The 18,485-nt window shown below is 34.5% G+C and overlaps 1 protein-coding gene across 2 annotated transcripts in view; it reads left to right on the top strand.

The window, feature by feature from the left end:
* The window catches only part of DMD (dystrophin), a 1,921,557-nt gene that overhangs the window by 1,216,316 nt on the left and 686,756 nt on the right, over positions 1-18,485 (top strand). For both annotated transcript variants that reach the window (XM_044670154.1, XM_044670155.1), the window contains exon 50: positions 17,833-17,950. In XM_044670154.1, coding sequence (XP_044526089.1) covers positions 17,833-17,950 — 118 coding nt within the window. The remainder of the gene's footprint in view (positions 1-17,832; positions 17,951-18,485) is intronic.

Raw genomic sequence — 18,485 nt, 5'->3', positions numbered from 1 at the left:
CTCATGCTGTCTCCTTGTTGGTTCTTTCACTTCTATATTCATTTCGTGGGGATGTTTTAATCTTGGTTGAGGAGGATTCTCATGGGGGCATAGAGCTGCTGAGGTTTACTTTGCCATTTTGGCTCCACCCCTGGAAGTCCCCACAAAACTCATGTAAGGTGCTTCCAATGAACATTCAGCCAGCAGGCACAATTAGATATTATCAAAGGCATTTATTAAAATAGAAAATAAATATTAAAAACAAAACAATTCTACCATAAACCTGGGGTATATTCTCCCATAGATACACATTGCATCTTTGGGAAGGAGGAGCTCAAATTTAGACCACAATGATAGGAGCATGTAGTAAGTAGCAAAGGCATCTCACAACTCTTGTTGTGTGCAGAGCCTAGAGATCCTTTTTCTCTTCATATAGTCTTTATGGCGCTTCCCTCTTTGACTAAGGCATCACCTTTTTAAAAAAACAAAAAAACAAGAAACAAAAAAACTTACCCTCTCTCTTTATATCAATTTCAAGACAAGAACAGCAAGAACTGGGCAATGAGGATTAAGTAGCATGCCCAAGGTCACACAGATAGGAAGTATATGAGACCAGATTTGAAACCAGGTTCTCCTGACCCCAAGTTTGGTCTTCTATCTACTGTACCACCTAGCTACCCTACAATAAACATTTGTTTTTTAAATTATTTTTTTAGAAAAATTTTCCATGGTTTCATGATTCATGTTCTTTCTCTCCCTTCCAGCCCCCCATAGCTGACATACATTTCCACTGGATTTTATATGTGTCATACAATGAACATTTATTAAGAGCATACTATGTTCCAATCACTATACAAAGATCATATGTTCCGAACACAATATTCTTATTGCCACATTTTCCATTACTTGGTTTATGTTATCATTAGCACTCAAAAAAATACAAATCAAAAAATTAATCAAAAAAGACCTCGAATTTAACATGCTATGTAAATTCCCAGATTAATAAAGCAAAGCTTTTCAAAGATCTAATGGTCTTATGCATCTCCCCCATATGACATCCCTTTAGATCTGCTAAATAATCATCAAGTCTTCTCTTCTCAAAATTAAACATCCCTGCCTCCTTTAGCTGATCATCTCATAACAAAAGTCATGAGGCCTTTCACCATCTTGATCATCTTACTCCTAGTGTTCTCGAACTTATCACCACTTTTCAAAGTAGCCTAATTCTAGGTATTAGAAACACTTTGTCATTTTCAGATGAAATCTGCCTTTTATCTGGTGGTCTAAGTTCTGCCCTCAAGGGTCAAGAATCATAAATGTTATTCATCTTCCACACCATACTCAGAATACTTAAAATCTTTTCTACTTGTAAAAAAATCCAACAACAACAAAACCAGGTCCTGATTCTATAAATATTAATTAAATGTCATTTGAGAATTTAACATATTATAAATTAGTTCATTTTTACTTTCTCATCTAAAGTGTTTATAAGGAGGATAAATTCTTATTATATGACTATAAGTCAATTCAAGAAATGGTCATTGAGCACCACTAGCTATGTGCAAGCATAAGGCAATGTGGTTTGGTGAATACCGGCATGATGAATGGAAATAAAAACCTGGATTTAAGTCCTGCTTTCAACACTTACTAACTCTATACCCATAACAAAGCCTTTAATCTCTCTAAACCTTGGATGCCTCTCTTAAATTTATCTATTAAGTCAGAGATGGTTTATAGTCTTTTTAAGTGTTCTACCAAAATACAGACAGATTGAATATGTGCACAGTAATGTACTCTGGAAGTACTAAGTAAGATATAATGATACTGGAAACATTGTACTGCCTTTGAGAAGTTCTTGTAGGTGAGCTAAGATATGTCTAGGAATAACTCTAATACACAGAATATGATTTGGAAGTTCCATAAGAGTGCAGAAAAATGAGAAATTGGTTCCATCTGAAGAGATAGAGAACAACTTGAGGGAGATGGGTAACATCTAATAATAGAAAGAGTTCTGGGCTTCGAGTCAGAAAAATTCAAGTTCCTATCCATTCTGTGCAAGTCAACTAAATTCTCTAGACCTCATTGTCCTCAACTGTAAACATTGAAGGGATGGATTTGATGGTTACTTATGTGTTTTCTAGCATTAAATATGCTATCTTGTAATAGTTGAGCTGAAAGATGAGTAAGAGTTCAACAGATGAGGAGGAGATTATTCCCGGCACTGGGATCTATATGATAAAAGGCAGAACTTAATAAAGAATTGGTATCTTCTGGAGACATTTTACATGAAATGTATAGTACTTGGAAAAAATCAGGATGAGATAATGATGAAAAAGTAAACTGTAATCTAATTATAGAGTAGTTTTTTGTTAGTTTTCCTCCCACAAAACAATTGTTTGTTTTTATAACCATTAGAAACCCCCTTGAATTATTTGACCATTGGAATAATGTGACCTCAGATGTGTAGTAGGAAAATTGATTTGGTAGGAATATGTGACATGAATTGAAGGGAGAAAGAGACCGATTACATGTAGTGGTTTATTTAAGGCTCTTTCAGTAATCTAGGTAAGTGGTCACTAAGGTGGTAGCTCTGGCTTGGCTATAAGAGGACAAGAAGTATAACAATAAAAAGTATCTGGTCAACAAAAAGAAGCAAGAAAGATGGATTACATCCTACCTTCCCCACAAAAGTCAATTGTAGATTTGTCTCCCACGCAATTTAACTCTACCTTTTATTAACTTCTAATATCATTTAATACGCCTCCATTTCTCTTTTTACCAATCCCTTGACTGTACTGAGGTGTGGCTCCTCAGAGGACTTATGACTTGATCTGATCAGTCATCCCCAGCTGTTGCACAGGCAAATTTCCCCATCCACCCCATTCCCTGATTATTCCCAAACTGTATCCCTTTTAGGTCACCTTGTGGTTGCTGCAGGTGCCCCTCATGGGGGCTTTATGCTCTGGGGTAATGACTGATAAGAATCCCATATCACTTTTCATTTGGAATAGGACAAAGAAAGTCACTCAGGATAATTGGACATGAATACATTATCTTTCTTCCAAAACACATACTTCTTATTTGTTGTTGTTTAGACATTTTTTTAGTTATGTCCTATTCTTGGTGACTCCATTTGTGGCTTTCTTGGCAAAGATACTGGAATGATTTGCCATTTCCCTGTCTAGCTCATTTTACAGGACAGAAGATTAAGGGTAAGCAATCAAGAGGCAAGTGACTTGCCCAGGGTCACACAGTCAGTGTCTGAGGCCATATTTGAACTCAGGTCTTCCATACTTCAAGCCCAATACATTATCCTCTATGCCTTCTATCTGCCTTTTCTGAACTTCCCTATTATTGTTGAGGGCAAAGTCATCCTTCCAGTTGGTTGCTGTCACATTCAACTCCTTGCTTTCAATCACTGTGGAGAGCCAGTCTGTTTTGAAATATCTCATATTTCAGGGCAACTGGGTAGCTCAGTGGATTGAGAGCCCAGCCTAGAGATGGGAGGTTCAAATCCGGCCTCAGACACTTCCTAGCTGTGTGACCCTGGGCAAGTCACTTAATCCCCATTGCCTACCCTTACCACTCTTCTGACTTGGAACCAATACACAGTATTGATTCTAATATGGAAGGTAAGGATTTAAAAAAACAAAAAGGAAAAGGAAAAGAAATCTCTCAATGTCTCCATCTCTCTACTTCCTAAACCATTGCTTTAGGCCAGGCCCTTCTGAATAGCACCTCTCAGTTTGACCATTAAAATAACCTCCTGTTGGTTCATTTGGCTCAAGTCTCTCCTATCTCCAGTTCATCTTCCACACAGCCATGGAAGTGATTTTCCTAAAACAAAGATCTAATCATGTCATGTCACTGCCCAGTAAATACCGAAGGCTTTGAATCAAATATTATTTCATCTTTACATCTTCTTTTTTATTTCTATTATCAAGTAAAGTTTATAATATATACAAAATTATAGAATTGAAGTGGTGTGATTTATAAACAAGTACCCATGAACATGTTAGGATAGATGTGCTTAAAAGTCTTTTACTTTAAGTGGATGTAAGTAAACAAATTGCTAGAACACTGATCTAAGTGAGTAGTAAAAGTATGGATAAGGATGGTAGAGGTGGGGTGGGAGGAAGGGCAAAGGTGGGAAACATTACGGAAGCCACCCCACTTGGCAGGGGCAGTTAAGTGGTACAGTAGATAAAGATGGGGCTTGGATTCAGGAAGAACCAAGTTTAAATCTGTCCTCTGACAATCACTAGCTCTGTGACCCTGGGCGAACCTCTGTTTGTTGGTTATAGAATCAGGATAATAAACATCTGTCTCTCAGAGTGGTTGTGAGGATCAAATGAGAATAATTATCAAGCACATAGCTCAGTTCCTATCACATAGTAAATGTTATATTAATGCTGCTTGTTAACATTATGATAATTATGATATTGAGAAATAAGTGGGAAAAGTCTAGAGTTCTGAACGTGAATAGCTGAGACAGTGGTCGTATCATTAACAGAAACAGTGAAGTCAAAATGAAGAGAATATTTTGAGGATATTTTGAGAGGAAAATGATAAATATTGTTTTAGGTTCAGCTTACTTGAATGGATTAGGACTACCTATGACTTCTGTGATTACAAGACAGAAGATAGGAACCTAAGCTGTGATTTCACTGGGCTAGAGAACTCCTGAATGAAGAAACTCTTTTTAAAGATATAGGTGGGGGGGCTGCTGGGTAGCTCAGTGGATTGAGAGCCAGCCCTAGAGACGGGAGGTCCTACGTTCAAATCCAGCCTCAGACACTTCCCAGCTGTGTGACCCTGGGCAAGTCACTTGACCCCCATTGCCTACCCTTACCAATCTTCCATCTATAAGTCAATATGCAGAAGTTAAGGGTTTAAAATAAAAAAAAAGTCATAAAGATATAGGTGGCAAAATACTTGTAATGTATAGTTTTAAAGAGCTGCCCACAGTGCTTATAGATTAAGTGATTTGTCCAAAATCATGTTTAATATGTGTTAAGGTCAGACCTTGAATCCAAGTCTTCTTGGCTCTGAGGCCAGCTCTTCATTTACCAAGCGATGCTACTTCTCAGATAACTGGGAAATTTGGACCTAAAGCTAAAGAAAACAAGTTGCCTAAACTTACCTTAAAATAACCCCAGTTTGAATTTCACCACTAACCAAATCTAAGTGAAGTTAAGGTTTAAGCAAATGTGAATGGTATGTAAGTAGCAGAAACCTGAAATAGGGTTGGATAACTAAAAAGTACAGTCAATATTGGGTCATAAATACCAAACCATTGCAAACTATTAATAATAAATTTTCTCCTATGATAAATTTGTCTTTATACCCTGAATATGGTTTTAGCATCCTTAAACTAGCTAACTTACATACATTATCTCATTTTAGCCTCACAATTATACTATGAATAAATGTCAGCGAGAGAATTTGAACCCAAGTCTTCCTAATTTTAGGAACCTTCCATCTATTCTACTACTCTCCATCTAAGCAATGGAGAAATCCTTAGTGAAGATGAGATTTGGAATGTGTACCACTCATCAGACCACAAGCAACCCAGAACCCACCCAAGTAACCCAAAGCATATTAGACTTGTTAGGAAATATTTAACAATACTAAATAAAAATAAGATGCAGTAGATAATAGGTGATTTTCTAAGTCAACATGTGACATTCAGGGGTCTTTACATATAGTTTAGTGGTCCCTTTTTCTATTTGAGTTCTACACCATTATTGTAAACTACTAATTTGCCAACCATTTTGCAACTAAGATTTCTCATTTATGCATTTAAGGGGTTGATCAAGGGAATCAATCCTCTGGGTTTCTTGTGTCAGAGCATTTTTGAAAGGATAATGAGAGAATTCCAAGCCCAACTCAAACAAAAGATAAAGTAAGTTATTTCAAAAAAAAATTTTTATAAATAACAGACTATTCTCATATTGTATGATTAATGGATAGTATCACATTCAGACAGTTTTGGAAGATAGAAAAAAAAAAAACAGCAACAAATTTAAAGCCAGTCTTCAAAAGATCAGATTAGAGCTAGAGGAGATTTTAGGGATCATTGAGTCCAACTCCCTTATCTTACAGATTAGGAAACTGGGACCCAAAGAGATTCACTGACTTGACATAATTAACACAGCTAATAAATACCAGAGATGAAAACTTAAACATAGCTACTCTGATTCTTTTAACTGTGATAACTATATATTTGTACATTGTTGTTTTTCAGTCATGTCCAGATCTTCATAGCCCCATGCACCGTAGCTATCCATGTGGTTTTCTTGATAAGGATACTTGAGTGGTTTGCTATGTCCTTCTCCAGTGGATCCTTTAATTTGGCAAACAGAAGTTAAGTGACTTGCCCAGGGTCAAACAGCTAGGAAGTATCTGAGAATTGTTTTGAATTCAGTTCTTCCTGACTCTAGACCAGGTGCTCTTAACCAGTGAATCCTAGCTGTCCCTGATTTCTTTTTGTGCATATATACATACATATGTATGTATATATGCACAAAAAGAAATATATATATCTCTATCATTCTAAAGTAAAAGAACCAATAAGAAAAAAAAACAACTTAGGATCATAGTAAAATGTATGATTGGACAACTGCTATTAATGTATAAAATTGATAATCAAATTTTTCCATCTTCAGCACTCAAACTCTCACTAATCTTTGTCCTGCTAATAAATACTGCTTGACAACTTCAGTAGATATTGGTCTACTTGATTTACTGCTGCTTTTGAAATACACTAATTGGCCTAGTCTTGCTTCCACTGCAAACTTCCCTTGTCAACAATCTTCCAAACATTCCTCCTATGTTAAACTGTTATTAAAAAAAATTCGCCAAACAGTAAAGTTAGCCTTAAGTCAGAAAATTTTTTTCCTTATTACAGTTTTCTTCTTTTTTTCAATGCATCTAACTTGGTTTCCTTAATTTTTATTTTGACATTTCAATTAATCAGATAATAAATCAGCAGTTATTTACTTTACTATGTCCCCAGCACTGTACCTTAGACATTTGCCAACTGGTGGGACCCTGTACAAATCACTTGCCCTCCTTGCCCCTCAGTTTCTTTCTCTATAAAATGAAGATATTAAAGTTTGTTTGTTTTTCAGTCTCACAGAGCTGTTGTGAAGTTCAAATGAGAGAATGTATCCTATGATATACTATCTCAAACACACATTAAATACCTTAAAGGTTTTAATCATATAAATGTTAGGTATTATATCTTAGACCCTTGAGATTTGTGAAGCATAACAAGACAGAGTCTCTGCCCTTATAAAGCTTGTAATCTAAATGGGGAAACTAACAAATATAATGAGTGATGAATGATACTATTTAAGCATGACTTTGGACAAGTTGCTTCCTCAACTGGTATTCTCTGCAGTTCTCTAAGATAATACATATTATACATTTCAGAGAATTAGTAGATGGATTTTCTTCATCTGGGAGTTCCCTTTTTCAGTCAGATCACAAGTTTAGTTCCCCACCCAATTCCAGAAAAAGGCATTTGAATTTTAAAAGGCTTTCTACAAAAGCAATGTTTTAGGCACAGGATTAGCTCTGAAAAGGAGGTCAATTACAGTAGCAAGAATACTGAGTGACTCAAAGTAATATTGGTGATACTGAGTGTAGGTAAGAATTGCTTAGCCATTGTCTAGAATCCAGGGGTTTCCAAACTTTTTTGGCCTACTGCCCCCTGGAAATTAATTTTTTAAAAAATTTTAATAGCAATTAATAGGAAAGATAAATGCACTTGTGGCATCATCTCCCCCCCCCCCCCCCGCTCCGGATCGCTGCAGCACCCACCAGGGGGCGGTGGCACCCACTTTGGGAATCACTCTAGACCTATCAAGTTTATAACTTGATGTTATAAAGGGATGTCTCTCATCCAAGAACCAGGTTTACCATGTGGAGATTTCATAAGACTGTCACAGGCTCTAGTGTTCCAGCCACATCAGTTCTCAAAAACCATCTACTGCTTTATATAGGAGTTGCAGACTGAATTGATTGATGCAATACTTACACCAACAAAAGCAAAATTCTTGAAGTATTAACAAATTTTTTTAAGTTTTCAGAGGAATGCTAAGGATTTGGGAGGAGGGGGCAAAAGGAGAAGAATTTGTTTAATAAAGTTGTCTTTTAAACCAATGATTTAGACAAAAGCACAGTGAGTTTCCTTATCAAATTTCAGATAATAAAAACCAATTAAGAATAATGAACACATTGAATGACAATCAGAATCCAAAAAGAAGTTGAGTTAGAATAGGAAAGATAGAAAACAAGTAAAATGATACTAATGATAAAAAACTTAAATCTGCTGAGGTGAAATTTGAAAGTAAACAAGATCTTGGACAATAGTCTCTAAGAAAAAATAGATCTGGGGTTTTTGTTGAACTGCAAACTTAGTATGCATCAGAAACATGATTTAGCAACATAAAAACTTAATAGTAGCTTGGGTTGTATTTAACAGGCTCAACTTCCAGGAATAAGGAGTAGTTGTTGCTGTTCAGTTGTTAGATCACATCCAACTTCCTGATCCCCATAGACCCTAGCACACCATGTCCTGTCCTCTGCTATCTCTCAAAGTCTGTCAAATTCATATTTATTACTTCTATGACACTGTTTCAAACTCAGCTGTCTGCTTCTCCTTTTGCCTTCCATTTTCCCCAACATCAAGGTTTTTCCCAATGAATCCTATTTTCTCATTATATGGTCAAGGTATGTAAGCTTCATCTTTAGGACTTGACCTTCTAGTGACTAGTCTGAATTCGTTTCTTTAAATAAAGAGATAATAGTCCCACTATACTCAAATCTGTTCAGATCACATCAAAAGTATCATTATATTAAGTTCTGGGCATCTTATTTTAGGAAACACATTGATAAATGAGAAAGTCCAGAAGAAGACAATAATAATGATTGAGAGCTTTGAGTCCATGCTACATGAGGATCAGTTGAAGGAAATGGGGATGTTTAGCTTGAAAAAGAAAATCATCTGGAAAGAACACAAAAACTTTTTAAAGTATGTGAAAGACCACCATGTGAAAGAAGAACTTACTTATTCTGTGTGACTCACAATGGCAGACCTCTAAGCAATAGATAAAAACTATTAAGAGGAAAATGTTGGCTTGACATAAAGACAAAAAAATTGTTTAATAATAAACAATTAGATCAATCCTTAAAATGGAATGGCTGCCTTGGAAAGTTTCGACTCACTGGAGGATTTCACGGAAAAGTTGGCTAACTTCTTATTGGATGTGTTGGAGAGGGGTTCTTTTTTGGGTATATGTTGGACTAGAAGGCCACTTATAACCTTTTAAGTTCTAAAATTCTTTGTTATTCTGTGTGGCAGACCAGATGCAAGAGCCTAGTGTCCATCAAATCATAACATGGAGGTCATGCAGAACTCTTCCCTATTTTCTCTTCTCTAAAAAGAGACAACTCCTCTGGGTTTAAAAGGTTTCAGTCTGATTTCTGAAAAGGAAACTACTTCTTGGAATAAAGGGTAGGATTATGCAATGAAGTGGTCCAAATAATCCTGAGATTTTGAAAATATCTTCCTCAAGACTTAGATAAAAACACTGACAAAATAATATAACTATCTTTTTTTTTTAAATCCTTGTACTTCGGTGTATTGTCTCATAGGTGGAAGATTGGTAAGGGTGGGCAATGGGGGTCAAGTGACTTGCCCAGGGTCACACAGCTGGGAAGTGGCTGAGGCTGGGTTTGAACCTAGGACCTCCTGTCTCTAGGCCTGACTCTCACTCCACTGAGCTACCCAGCTGCCCCCTAATAACTATCTTTTAAAAATTGCCACCTCCCAACTTTCCTAGTCTTAAAACATGGTAAGACTGTTATTTTTAAAGCAAGAATATTAGTGGCTAAAACATATATTCTGCTAAAAATAAGATACAGAAACTTTGTTATAACCATCATTATATACTAGCATTCAATATAAGATGACAATATTTGATTTTAATCTAGCAGTCTAATTGATATTTACACATGGATGCTCTGCTGTCCACTTGAAACCAACCTGTTTAAAACCAAATTCATCTCTATTTTTGGATTCCTCCTTTTCCTTTCTTCTTCAAATCAAATTAGTCTTGAAGTTCTAAGGGACAGAATATAAATTCTATTTGACTTGAAGCCTGAAGATAAGGGTATAGCTACAATTTACTGTCTTTGTGACCTTTTGACAAATGGATCAATCCTTATTTTCCTCATCTATGAAATGGGAACAATGATACTTACACTGGGTTATTGTGAGGATCAAATAATATAAGCAAAATATCTTACAGCTAGTATCCAACATAAGTTAATTAGATAGAAATACCGTAAATTATTACTAAATCATTCCATCTAACTGAATTCATTTTTGTAGGTTTCTAGGATATCATGGATGTTTTTGTTTGGTGTTGCTTGGTTTATTTATCTGTGTAGAGAACTCCCACTCTAGATTCTCCTTTTACCCATAATAGATGAACAAATCCTCTGCAGATTATAGTATTAAGAAAGTTGCCTGGGGTATTGAGAGGTTGTGATTTGCCCATAGTAACACAGCTATTTTATCTGGGAAAGTGGGCATTGACACAGGTCTTCCTGATCCCATTGACTCTCCTTCCACTACGATGGGCAAACTATGACCCACAGGCCAGATGCGGCCCCCTGAAATGTTCTATCTGGCCACATGACATTATTCCTAATCTGACAAATACAATGAGTAGGATAGAATATACAATAAAACTTCGAAAGAGTTGCCTTAGAAACAGTCTGACAGATGAGCATTTCCTTTCCTTTGGCCCCCTCTTTAAAAAGTTTGCCCATGACTGCTCTATACCATAATGCCTTTCATTCAGAAACCTATCAAATTAAGGACTTATACTGAAATCGTAACTAACTTTGACTTAGTATAAGAAAAATATTGATTCCTGGAGAACAAGAAATTTTGAATCCAATTTTTTAAAACTTGTCACTCTTTATTTTCAGCTGAAGTATATTATTAGATATAGTTTAAGTGAAAGTATGATATTTTCTACCCTAATCCGAGTTTATTTCATTTTAAAGAATACCATTAAATTCTTTATAACAATTTTAAGTAAAATAACCAGCTGTTTTTGTAATAGCTTCTCTTACCACAGGGGAGAACAGGTAGGATAAAAACTTGCAATTCAAAATTCATTTGAAGATTCAAGTTTATCATTCTTTTTTTTCCCCCCTCCATCTTCTCTCAGCTAGTGGAGTCCATTATGAATTCAGATCTCCAAGGGGTAAGATGTTCTTAGTATATGTAGCCCATTAGTTGTCTGAAGATTCCTTTGAAGTAGGATAGCTTCTTTCCCTCTCTCCAATAGTTGTTTTTGTTTAGATAGTAGATAATATAAAAGCAACAAATTGTATAATATACTTAGGTAATGTTTTGAGTTTATGGTATTTTTCAATTCCACCATTTCAAGTTAAATTTCTAATAAATGTATTTTGCACAGCTATAAGCATAAGAAAGAAGCTCACTGGTCTGTATCACCACCATGAAAGTTGAAAGGAATGGTAATAATGAATGAATATTAAAGAGCTAGGCTCCTATTTATTATATTTACAGGTCATAATTCTTGTTCTTCTTGCCTTTCAGGGTTTCTATGAGGGAAACTGAGCAATTTTAAATACTTTATAAAGTTAATTGTTATTATTACTACTAGTTCTATTACATTGTTGCCTAGCTACGTGTATCTGCCCCAGCAAAAGCCATATGATCTAGAATTTGACCTCTGCAGTATTTTTAGTTCAAACTTGAAGTAAAATAAATGAGCATCATATTCATATGCTTCCTTTTACCATGTAAGAAGGAAAGAAGGAAAGAAAACTCCTATTCTGAAATTCTTCAAATTCAGGCTAACTATTCACCTAATAGATTTGGCTATGCTAAATTCACTAGCTCTATGACCAATTTGTATTTTATTTCATTTCGTTCACATCTCTATGTAAAGATTTGGATATCTGGCCAGGCCATGCATGGAGAAGTAAACTAGATCAACAGAAATGCTATAAGAATTCTTAGTGTTTTAAAATAGTGTTTCATTTTCTAAAATTTTTAAGGAACTTGCTTCAAAGAATGCTATTAATAGTCTTCTCAGGTGCTTACATAGCATGTATCCGTCAGCAGAATTAGAGAATCATCCAACTAGAGAACGAGTTTCACAATACCCTGAGAGCTATTTTGTTCATTAGAGAGGAAAATGACCTGTTTTAAGTCTAAACTGACATGCTTGCTAATTTCTGCGATAAAACTATTCATTGTGGTCAGTTTTAATTTAGCATCTATTAAGGTTCAGATTGAGGTTGATTCAGTCACTTTTAAAACATACTTCTTAATTGAACTTTCAATTCCTAAAGGAAAGAAAGAAAAAAATATTAGAATGTTTTGAATGGAACAATTTATCTATATAAAGGAGACCCAGGCAAGAGTAACTCAGTTTTTTCAAACTTGAAAAATATAAGCTTTGTTCTTAAAACTTCAAGGAGATTAGAAACTGAATTTTTTTTTTTAATTTTCCCTTGAAAATACAGAAACAATGTATCTGCGTTACTCAAAATGCTTATTTGAATTTACTGAATAAATATGGCTTTATCAGAAATTTCTGGGCAATTGCTGTCTGAAGAGATGGTGAATGTATTAAAACTTCTACAAATACAGAATTTCAAAGTACTCATTTAGTTGAGCATGTCACAGATGACTGGTCTGATCATTCTACTCTGGGAAAACATTTTTCTCTTAAAAATCTACCTATGACTATTTAACTTCTACTATAGAATATATTCAGTTCTCGCCAACTGACTTATACTACTTACATCAATTGCTATCTTTGGCAATTTGTTCCATATTTCAAACACCCCTTTGTGTAAAGAAACCATAAAAGTTAGAAACCTGAAAATTGGATTTTTCTTTTGAACAATCACTGTCTACAAATGTGGAAAATTTTTTAAAAGTTGGTTCCCACAAGTTTTTCAGTACAGTAAGGGAACAAACTCTCAAGTAAAATGTAGTGTTTGGATTGCTTCCTTCTGTTTTTTAAATATTACCTGATGAAAGCTCTTCAGCATGAATCCCGAAGTTTCCCACTGTTGCCTAGTGGAGTAAAATTGTGACCTTTCTGAGAGAAAATAATCCTGTAAAATTAGTGGGAGAATGTAGGCTACTTCATGAGCTCAATATCTACTACTTTTCTACCATGCATTCTATTAAAATAGCAAGTCTTCACATTTCAGACCCACCATAGTTTTACTGCTTGGAAAGAATTTGCACATTTCAAATCATTTCACATATTTTGTGAAAACTTTCATGCAGAACATTGTCCTTCCATTGTGGAGAAGCTCAGGTGTGTATTGTGTATTGATGGACACACAGAAAAAATTCTGTAATGACCGACTACATGATTGTTACCCCTTAAAAAAATGAGTAAAAAGTTAAAAAAAAATGCTCATTTAAACAAAGAGAATAGTTGATTTGTTATTTTAAAAGTTTTTTTAAATGTAAGCTAGCTTCAGAATCCTAAGAAATAAAAAGATTCTTTTTTCTATTTTGTATATAAAGAAACAAATGGCAAAAAAAATAATTAAGAATGCTCCAAATCATTAATAAGAGCAATATCATGCAAAAAAATTCTCAAGTTTAATTTTATAAGAAACGAATTAGCAAGAATATCAAAATTGGGGAATAGGTAGTACTGAAGGGGCTATATATGTTGCTCTCTAATGCATTGATGGTGTAACTTTAAATTATTTATCCAATTATTGGCTGTTGGAAAGCAATTTTCAGTTACACGATGAAAATACCTAAAAAACCACATATGCTATGACAAGAAATTCCACTGAAGGAAGATAAGTATTTAAGTGCCACCTACTATGTGCCAGGGATTACTCTAAGCTCTTTTTTATAAATATCATCTCATTTGATTCTGACACACAACCCTGGGAAATAAATCCTATTATTATCCCCATTTTACAGGTGAGAAAACTGAGGTAGAAAGAAGTTAAATGACTTGCTTGGGGTCACACAACTAATAAGTGTCTGAATCTATATTTGAATTCACATATTCCTCAAGCCAACATTCTATGTCAACTGGGTCTCACTGAGTTGCCTTAATATTGAGGGATATGGAGGCAGGAAGACATGAACTTAAATCTTGCCTCATATCCTATCTATGTGACCCTTAGCAAGTCACTTAACTTATTTGCTTCTATTTCCTCACCTGGAAAATTGGGTTGTTAATAAAACTTTCCTCTTGTAATTGTTGTGAGGTTCTAATGAGATAATATTTGTGTATATCATTGCATATATCTCAAATTAGTTAATATATTTAAAAATGTATACATATTATTATAAACATTAATATTTTGTATATATTATCTTGAATGAGAAAATATTTGTATGTCTCTCATGAGAAAGAGAAAAAGAGAGAGGAGACAAGGAAGGTCAAAGAAAAAAGAAAGATCCTATTTATCCAAAATTATTTATACTAATAGTTGTTATAATAGCAAATATCTAGAAATAAACTAAATAGCCATCAAATGTGGAATGGTTAGACAAATTGCTCGGTATTTTACATGAAATAATGCAATAGGATTATGTTCTAAAAATTAAGAATATTATAAAGAAAGAAAAACATGAGAAGACTTAACCTAACACATAGTGAAGTTAATAAAAAAAGTTAATTAAAAAAACTGACAAGAATAATGTAAATCGAAATTATAATAAGTCAATGGAAACAAAAAACTAAAAATAAATTTAAAACCAACATTGTTTCCAAAGAGTAGATATGAGAAGGTACTTTCTTCTACTTCTTTGCATAGATACAGTTTGATTATTATGGAACACTGAATATCTTGTCAGATACTTCTCTTTTGTCAGTTTTGCTGAAAATGCTTGCTATAAAGAAAAACTCCTTGGGAAGGCAGGGAAATATTAGGAAATGTAGTTAATGAAAACACAATATATCAAAATTAGTTTACTTTAAAATGTTTTAAGAATTATGATGTCAGAAAAATATTTTCTAAAGCAATAGCTTTCACCTAGAACAAATTGTAAGTATGTTGTGAGAACTTAAACCAGAAATGTTGATTTACATTAAATAAAACTCAACATGATTAGAATTGATTTTGTTAAAGAAATTAATTAAATTTAATTAAAGAAAAATCTTACATATAAACCAAGATCCTAGATGTAGGGCTGGCAGCAACCCATCATCTCATCTTATCTGCTTATTACACTGATGACAGAGTTGAGGCTGAGAAAGATGATTAATAAATATTAGAGTGACGATTTGGTTTTCCAGATCTGGTCCTCAGACTCCAGATTCATTATTCTTCCAATGCACTAGTTAGTAGGCAATACAGTAGAAAGAGCAATAGATATGAAGTTAGGAATACTCTAGGTTCAAACCTGGTTTCAGATGGTAGTTGTGATGCTGGGAAAGTCACTTAGCCTGTTTGCTCTTCTTTAAATGGGGATAATAATGGCAATTATTTCGTAACATTGTTGTGAAGATAAAATGAGATAACATAACATTTGTAAAGTACTTTGCAAACTTTAAAGTGCTACATAAATGCTAGCTATTATTATTCATTATTTTACCAGGATGTATATAGAACATATCTTTCAATACTAATGTATGGGGATTGTATAAGAAAGATTGATGACCAAAATATATTCTTTGAACTTTACTGTATTCCTAATTTCTATTGACTATCCAATCAAGAGGGGGAAAAATCAAATTGTTGTTTTTTTATTTGTTTTTTTATTTATAACTTGATAATACTAATTTAAGGAAATGGCAGTGAACAATGTTATCATTCCTAGAAAGAGGGCTTCCCTGTTTAGTCTTTTTTTTTTTTTAAACCCTTAACTTCCGTCTTGGAGTCATTACTGTGTATTGGCTCAAAGGCAGAAGAGTAGTAAGGGTAGGCAATGGGGGTCAAGTGACTTGCCCAGGGTTACACAGCTGGGAAGTGTCTGAGGCCAGATTTGAATCTAGGACCTTCCTCTCTAGGTCTGGCTCTCAATCCACTGAGCTACCTAGCTGCCCCTGCCCTGTTTAGTTTTAAATTTTGACATGCTTTAGATAAAAGAAAACAAAAAGCCTTTCTGGTTGGATGACTTATAGGCCATTAAAGATGGATACCATTTCACCTTCATAGATCTTTTTTGTTAGGATAGTTTCCACCAGTTTTAGAGCAGGTTACCAAAAATAGAAATGTAAACCTGTTTTTACTTTTATACCTGACTAATAAAATTAGTAATGATTATATATGTAAATTGTTACCCATTCTAAATAATATATAGAATATGGACATGTGTATGAGAGATTCCTATACCAGATTATGCTGAAATTGAGAATTTTTACAACATTTTTATCAGAGAACTGAGCATTGCAATCTAGAATATTTCCTAACACCATCACAGAAAAGTATAAGAAATGGCACCTATCCCATTGTGCATAAAGACCTACCCAAACCCATTGTATTTAGCATCTGACCCCTTATTAAACATTTCTATAAAAGCAATTAGTGGTCAGGAAATTACAGAAGACCAAAATGCCTTGCAGACATGGGGTAAGAAAAACTTGTAATCTGAGAGTATTTTGTACAACTATTGCAGATAAAAGCCCAATATGGAATATTCAAAAGGAATCGATTCATTTTGATTTTGATTCATCAATGATTTTATTTACTAACAAACCTTGGCTTTGGATTAACATATAAATAATCACACACATATGTATATATACATATATATACACACATACATATCAAGAGAGATCTATATATCTATACAAAACACACATCTATAAATTTACAAATACTGTATACAGGTGTGTATGTGTTTAAATATGTATATATGGATAGGAATAGGATTTGTGATTTCATTGGTATAGATAATTCCCAGGTGAGGAAACTTCCTCTACTCTCTGCAAGTCATCTGTCACTTCAAGAAGCATTTATTATGTTTCTTCTACATACTTCTAACTGAAGATACAAACTGATCATCCCATGGTGTTGCACAGAGCACTTAAAGATTAAATGACTTACTCAAGGTCACATAGCCCATCTATGTCTCAAAGACAAATATAAACAGGTTCGAATTCTAATCAGCATTTTAGAAGTAGAAAGGCTCTGAGATTTTTGACTAATCTCACCTCCATGGTTTAGGGATGAAGAATCTGAAAGTCTGAGAAGCTAGTTAGCAGCAGAGGCAAGATCTCTTTTCTCCATTACTGAAATACATAGTCTCATCAGGACTTCGCAGAGAATTCGATTACAAGCACAAACCTTCATCTGTCTACTAAATAAGTTGTCACCATTCAGAATGACAGTTCTTACTTTCCAAATTCTTATATTGACTTAAATGAGCCCAAGTGTAGTGATGCGGCTCAACCCACGCTTTGAAATATTATGAAGCAAATCTGTAATCAAGATTTCCATTTGCAATTGCTCACTATTCTATGAAATGAAACATTTTCTGGTTAAAATTTTATGCATAACCCACTAGCAACAGAGGGGCTTGTCTCTAATAACCCCTTCTCCCATATATTCTAAAAATATTTTTCTTTAGTTTGAAAATAACACTTTACCTCTTAAAAATAAAGAATGTGCAGAGATGGAGCACTCTGCCTCTCAAAATGTATGCATGCCTAGAGTGCAATTATCCACTTAAAAAGAAAAACCCTCAGAACTGCAGAGAACAGCAAATATCTGCAATATCCTTGAATAGAACCACAATTTATCCATTATAGCTAAGTGCTCGAGGGCTACTTTTAATTTTATACATGTTTGTTGAACTAGGCAACACTGCAGGATTTGGAGCAGCGGCGCCCCCAACTGGAAGAACTGATTACTGCGGCCCAGAACTTGAAAAACAAGACCGGCAACCAAGAGGCCAGAACAATCATTACTGATCGCAGTAAGTGGTGTTTCCACTGCCCTGTAAAACTGAAGGCGAGATGCCTAGGAAGTTATAGTCAGAATGATGATAGTGTTGAGTCCGTTGTGTGTTTTTTTCTTCAGGAATCTAAAAATTTTCAGCATAGGAGAAACATACTAAATAAACACTAAGTTATTTTAATTAGAATTATTTAATTAGATTTAGTCATTAAATTATAATGAGTTAATTGAATATTATATTTAATTTGTGATGAAAATAATTTAATTCTAATTAGAATGTCTCTAATTAGTCCTTTTGGACTACTAGATTTTCTTTAGTTGTGAGTTCCTTTTTTTCTAAGGTTAACTGATTCATTTCTCTTATTTCCCTCCAAATCTTACTCTCCTGCCCAAACTTCCCATTGTTCCTTTTGGAACCACCCCTAAATACACATACACACACACTCTCATACTCTCTCACACTCTCCCTCCCTCCTCCATTGCTACCCTACATTTCTCTCTCTCTCTCTCTCTCTCTCTCTCTCTCTCTCTCTCTCTCTCTCTCTCTCTCTCTC

This window comes from Gracilinanus agilis, chromosome 3, assembly GCF_016433145.1.
Source record: "Gracilinanus agilis isolate LMUSP501 chromosome 3, AgileGrace, whole genome shotgun sequence".
Taxonomy (NCBI): Eukaryota; Metazoa; Chordata; class Mammalia; order Didelphimorphia; family Didelphidae; genus Gracilinanus; species Gracilinanus agilis.
Note: the sequence above shows the minus strand (reverse complement) of the source record. Positions and strands in the feature narration are given on the sequence as shown.